At 54.8% G+C, this 6,000-nt stretch overlaps 3 protein-coding genes across 3 annotated transcripts; 1 reads left to right on the top strand and 2 right to left on the bottom strand.

The window, feature by feature from the left end:
• Positions 1 to 296: 296 nt before the first annotated feature.
• Positions 297 to 2,204, bottom strand: D7B24_003074 (uncharacterized protein; the record flags this gene model as incomplete). The annotated part of the gene is made up of 5 exons (XM_028637268.1): positions 297 to 449; positions 561 to 739; positions 1,415 to 1,578; positions 1,632 to 2,043; positions 2,159 to 2,204. 5 exons carry the CDS (start codon positions 2,202 to 2,204, stop codon positions 297 to 299), a joined length of 954 nt encoding a protein of 317 aa, XP_028490863.1.
• A 1,084-nt stretch (positions 2,205 to 3,288) lies between these two features.
• Positions 3,289 to 4,786, top strand: D7B24_003073 (uncharacterized protein; the record flags this gene model as incomplete). Its single annotated transcript, XM_028637267.1, has 3 exons — positions 3,289 to 3,906; positions 3,970 to 4,593; positions 4,643 to 4,786. The coding sequence occupies 3 exons, from the start codon at positions 3,289 to 3,291 to the stop codon at positions 4,784 to 4,786; spliced, it is 1,386 nt and encodes a 461-aa protein (XP_028490862.1).
• A 59-nt stretch (positions 4,787 to 4,845) lies between these two features.
• On the bottom strand, positions 4,846 to 5,943 carry D7B24_003072 (uncharacterized protein; the record flags this gene model as incomplete). Its single annotated transcript, XM_028637266.1, has 1 exon — positions 4,846 to 5,943. The coding sequence occupies one exon, from the start codon at positions 5,941 to 5,943 to the stop codon at positions 4,846 to 4,848; it is 1,098 nt and encodes a 365-aa protein (XP_028490861.1).
• Between the last annotated feature and the right edge of the window lie 57 nt (positions 5,944 to 6,000).

The following is a 6,000-nucleotide window of genomic DNA, read 5'->3' as shown; positions in this document are numbered from 1 at the left end:
TGTAGTGAAACGGATTGCCATCTTAGAAGGAGCAAATAGTAACATTCTTGCTGTTTGAACCAGCTACCAGCGCTCGTAGAAAATTATAAAGCACCTAGCACACATCCGTCACTGCAAAGGCCGTATAAGAGTACATACATGCCTTAGCATCTTGACGTAGGCCCCAGTGCTACAGTGCAAAACCGCAATGAATCTTGAAATTCTTCTGCTCACTGATTTTCTTTATGCTTAGCCGAACGCTGAGGGCTAGTTGGGAAGAAGTGATTGATCACGAACTTTGTGGTCCGAAACCTAGTTTAACTTTGGAAGAAGTCCAAATTTGTGTACGAGAACATGTCCTCCATGAACGGGAACTCCGGCATGAGCTGCTGCTGCGTCTCTAAAAACGTGCTCGGCAGCACATCGTCAGCCGGATCAGGTGTCAACAGCTTGTCCACAACCTCCGTGTGCTGCGCAAGACTGATGTCAGCAAGATCCCACCCATGACGATCTTGATGCTGACGAAGCGCATCCAGAAGTTCTTTCGCTAGATGCAACGACGGACTCTGAGAAAGGCTCACGGGGTCGTCTTCCGTTTCGAGAGCACAGCGAATCAGAAAGGTGACAGTATGTGAGAAAGTGAAAGCTGCGACGGGCAACCAAAAGTCGCCGAGCTGGGTGTCCTCGAGCTCCTGCACAAGAGAAACGATTTCTTCAGCAGTGTGGCGGACTTCTGAATAACGACGATCGATCTTCAGTGCTTGAGCGTCAGCTGCTTGCTTGTCGTGATTCAGTTCAATGCGTCGGAGAAGCAACTTGGTTGATAGATATGCCAGCCTCAGATTCGAGGCTCCAGGGCTGTCCAAGTGAGTGCCTCGGAGAATAACCTTCCTCGTGTCTCCTTTGAGAGTGTCTACCCAATGACCCAGCCGCGCTTCAAGGTCATCCACAGGAATATCGGAGGGCGAGAGTTTGATCCGGTAAACATTGTCAAGGAAGACCTCCAGCAGCTGAGTCAGGCCTACGAGGGCAACAAACACAGCTGAAGCCTGAGCTTTTGTTGAAGTTTGGCCATTCGCGCTTAGATATTCAACGATAGGCAAAGGAACATCACTCTGATCGCTACGTAGGCGCGGAGGGGTACCGTAGGCTAAGCTTGACCATCTGTCATGAATCAAGAGGCACCACCAAATCTTCATCCGAAGAAACTTTTCGGACTGCGGAATGTGCCATGGCAGTGGATTCCGGTTGAGACCCAGAGAATGGGCTAGTGAGATAGCTGCTCCAAGTTGAACACCGTTGCCGAGCATTGAAGTAGTGGGCCGTCCTCCGACGTTGAGCAAGCTCGCGGCAATGCTAGATATGCCTGGTGAGTGACGCAGTTCGGAGTACAGAACTTGGCAAGCCAGATTCCAGGCGAAGCGCTGGTCAGGACATCGCTCAGACGAAAGTATTGGATCGAACTTCCAATACGTCAGGCTGTTGGCGTAGAGGCAGGCTAGCACGGCGGGAGAGATGCGGTCTCTAGCGCTTCGGTATTGGTCACGGAAAGAGTCCTCGTCTAGTAGAGGAAAACAGACGTTGGCTTTTGACAGATACCTAGAAACACGTTAGCTAGTTTGGCTCCCCGGAAGAGGTAGATGAGCACTGACAAGTCGACTAGCCTGTCAGTCCACGGTTCAAGCAGCTTTTCAAGCATCTGGAGTTGCAATGAAGGCGGTGTTGGGTCAACTGTCATTCCCAATGGACGAGGCTGAACGCGGGTGAAGATAACCGGCTCAGCATCACCGCCGAGCATGGGGCGAACCATGGGCGTTGAACGCGAGCCATGACGAACCGTACTCAAGTAATCAGCTAATACGTGACTGTCGCTGGTGACAGCCGGGCCAACGATGTGAGGACTGTCATCAAGCTCATCTTGATGGAGAGGTATCGGGATGTCCGCATGAGTCGGTCCTGAGACAACGGTATGACGCGTTTCGGGTGAACAGTAGTCTGCCGCAATGCCCGTACTGAGTTGCTGCTCTGGGGGAGTATCGTTGAGTCTCGTAGTATTTTGATTTGCTGATAGCAAAGATCGTCTTGATCCCTGTTTGACCTTTGTTGTGGATTTCGCATGCCCTTTCGAAGCCGCGGGGAAGTCGCATTCAGTTGCGTGGGCCTGACACATCAGACATACCGCGGAACGGCTGTTGACAGTACATCGAGACTTGCGTCTGCGACATTGTGTGCATGCCGGCTGAGAGTGAGATCGATATGAACGAGTAGGACTCATGTCACTTTCCGGAATGACAGTCTCTGTGTATAGAAGATTTCACGTGGCCGATATCGAATTGATTTGTGGTGACAGAAGGCGAAAATGATGGATGTCGTTGGAGTATCCCGCGGAGGCTTTCGTGCAACAGTTGGCCGCGGGGAAGTTTGGCGGGGTCAGAAGAGCTGTGTCAGCACACATGGGCGGGGGTGCACTGCACTGCAATTGACTTCATTCCTTTCAGCCGAATCCTCACTGAACGTCACATTCTTCACAGCAGCACAGCTATCATATACGCTGGAATGCCTCCAAACTCTCACATACGACCATACCTACTGGAGAACTCGGGATCCCGTCCGCTCTCCCATAGATAAGCCAGTAAGGGTCGGACCAGTAGTTGGGTGGGTGACCACCAGCGAATCCCTGATGTTGTATGTTTTTGTTTTTGCATTTTTGACATTTTTGAATTTTCTCGTGGTGCTGGTGGGGATCCAATATGTAGAAGTCTGGCTGCACCCGGGAATTAGTGCTAATTGATGGATGTGGCTTAGTCAGTTATGCAGAGCGTTGTAGTACCATTGCTCAGGGACCTTGCACTGGTACATATTTTTGGTGAGTGCTCAGGCCCGTCTGAATCTGAAGCCGTATTCGACAGAACACCGTTATTGGAGCAAACGGGAGAGTGAGTAGCCGGCCGACTGTCGAGTATCTGGAAATCAGTGCCCAGACATTGTTCGGTAGCGCCAATGGAGCACTACGTGTACTTCCCTAGGTATTGTACCTACCTTGATGAACGCTTCGTGAGCATCATGTTCTCGGTCCATGTCGTGGTTAGGCGCAAGCTTTTGGCTTAGTCATTGAACGCGTCGCGACTGCCTCGCCCAGGATCCAGAGTCTTGCATCACCACCACTTGAGGTTGACTGCGACGCCGTTAATGGTACTAGAGAGGTCTTCCGTTCTTCATTACCCAGCAAACGATGAGCCGGGGAAACGGATAGCTGAATTGGTACCGGAGATCCCGATGTAACCTGACCGCTGCGGTCTCATCACAGCCATGCCCCTGCTTGCGTTCACGCTCAGCGAGGACGCCGTTTCGGCCCTCCGCGACGCTCTCATCTGCCTCAACAAATTCAGCGATGACGTGTCTTTCGAAGCGCAGAAGGACAAATTCGTCCTCACGGCTCTGAACTCTTCAAAGTCTGCATACGCCTGCTTCACCTTTTCCACCGCCCGTTTCTGCTCCCGGTACGCCTTCGACGGTCGCGATAAGTTCTACTGCACGCTCTACACGCGAGCTCTCATCTCGATATTCCGCAGCCGCGCGTCCGGTGATCCGCAGCGCGGCATCGCCAGCGGCGCCGACCGGCCCGACGGTCGGGACGGTGCCATTGACCGCTGCGAGGTGTCGGTCGAGGATGGGCCTGGCGTGCAGGTGAGCCGGTTCGTTGCCAAGCTCATCTTCCGCAACGGGCTGGCGTCAACACATCGGCTACCTTTTGAGGTGGCTGTGCCCGTGCATGCCAAGTTCAGCCGGGAGGAAGCGGGCAACCACTGGACCATCCCGTCGAGGACGTTGCGGCAGCTGATGGAGCACTTTGGGCCTGGTGTGGAGTTGCTGGATATCTGCTCGGATGGGGAGCACGTCAAATTTACGTGCTTTACCGAGAAGACTGTGAATGGAGACGGCATGTCAGCTCTTGCTCGCTGCAGTGGTCGATGCTAATGACTCGCAGAGGTCCTGAAAAAACCGCTTCACACGTCCATTGCCATTGAGATCGACGAGTTCGAGGACATTGAAGTCGAGGACAAGCTCCGAATCGTCATGAACGTACGCGACTTCCGCGCCATCATTCAGCACGCCGGCATCGCTGGCACCAACCTATCCGCCCGCTACTCGACCCCCGCCCGACCCATCCAGGTGACGTACCCGGGCGACGGCATCGCCTGCGAGTTTCTTCTCATGACGGTGGGCGAGCGCGGCGGCAACCCGGCGCAGAAGACGCGCAAGGGCAGCAAGGCGGTCAACGGATCCAGGCAACGGCAGCAGCTGGAGCCCACGTCGAGGAGGGCAAGCGCTGCGCCGTCGCAGGCGTCTGAGAGGCAGCCCGACGTAGACGACCAGGCGCCGCCCAAGGTCAGCAGCGGGATGCCACCTCCGCCCCAACCCTCAATGCCATCCGGCAGGGCTACTGCGGCGAGAACGTCGGCATTTGACCTGAGGCCTTCGCAGCGACCTCCTCCGACGTCTACTATGCGCTCTGAAGGGCTCTTTGTCGAGGACGATCGGTGGGAGCCTGTCAATGACGACGAGGAAGAAGAGGAGAATGCGAGGTTGGAGTGGGATCATAGTGCCCAGCCTGTAAGTTGCCGCAGCACTCCGTCACTTCCCATTGCTGACATGATCACAGGAGGACACTGGTCCGCACATCAACCAACCTGCCGCCGAGAATAGCAACGATGTGAACCCGACTCCAGCCAGTAGCTACGGCTTTGAGCCAACGCAGAGGTTGTCCGACGTGGAGAGGCTGGGGTTGTTTTACAGAGGGAGCTGAACGAGAAGCACATGACGTTATGCCATTATTGTTCAATTTTGATCGTGCCCCAATTGGGCTCATCCTGTGGTAATGTCAACCCAGCTTGTAGCGCACCCAGCGCCGATGCCTGTGATTTGAGACCCTGGGGGGATGAATCGTGACGATGCAATAACATTCCACCGTCCCTTGACGTCGTTGTTCTCAACTTGTGGTCCGCAATTGCCGTGCTCACCCCATCCCCAGGCTAGGACGTCACCCTCCTCAGACATGGCGACAACGTGTTCGCTTCCAATGGCTACTCTGGCCAGTTTGGGAAGGTTGGGCGGAGCCAGCTGGCCGTGATCATCCCGACCCCAGCACAACAGTGTTCCGTCTCGCTTCAACACGTAGATGTCACCCCAGCTCGCTCCAACATCCTTCCATCCGGGGACGGATGACGGGGCCGATGATCGAACGTTCCACTTGTCGGAGCCTAGTACCGCAAGCCGTCCTATCTCGTTGTCTCCAAAGAGGCAAGTGAACTCTCGCCCACAGACGGCCCGGGTGACCTTGAAATCGAGACCTTCAATCTTTCTTGGCTGGTGAAGCACGCCTTCGGGGTTTCCCGTTTGACCTTTCCGTCCGTTACCCCAGCCATAAGCATCGCCATTGCTCAGAACAGCTACGACGTGACCCATGCAAGCCGCGAGATCTACAATCTCGGTTCCCGCGGGCGGAAACTCCTTGAATAATGTCCCTGATGGTGATCGAACCAGCAGTTCTCCTTGCCCTAGCTCTCCCTTTGCGCCGGACCCAAAACTCCAGAACTGCGTCACCTTACCGTCTGCATCTCTCCTGGCGATGAATGAGGCTTCCCAGGTTGCTGTCACGAGAGCCACGTCCCTCACGCCCGTCACAGGGTCATCTTTGCTGAGACGCACTGGCTGAAAGACAGGTTCTGTAGCTGTAGCCTCGGCTGTGAGACCGCAAGCGCCTGGCGTGGGATCCCCGCTCCAATAAAGATGACCGTCTCCTGTGAGGAGCAGAGTGTGATTTCCGCCAGCAGCGATGCGGGTGATGGGAGACGAAGGCTGATCGGGATGGAATAAGACCTGCTTGGGTACCGAGACATCTTCCTTGTGGGCAAGGCCGAGCTGACCAGAGCCGTTGGAGCCGATGGCGAAGAGGACTGTCATTATTCCTTGGATACTGGAGGTCGTTTTTCTTTTGGTAAGCAGAACGGGCCTTCCCTC

Source organism: Verticillium nonalfalfae (genome assembly GCF_003724135.2).
Source record: "Verticillium nonalfalfae strain VnAa140/NRRL 66861 chromosome Unknown scaffold_181, whole genome shotgun sequence".
NCBI lineage: Eukaryota > Fungi > Ascomycota > Sordariomycetes > Glomerellales > Plectosphaerellaceae > Verticillium > Verticillium nonalfalfae.
This window is presented reverse-complemented; position numbering and strand designations above follow the sequence as displayed.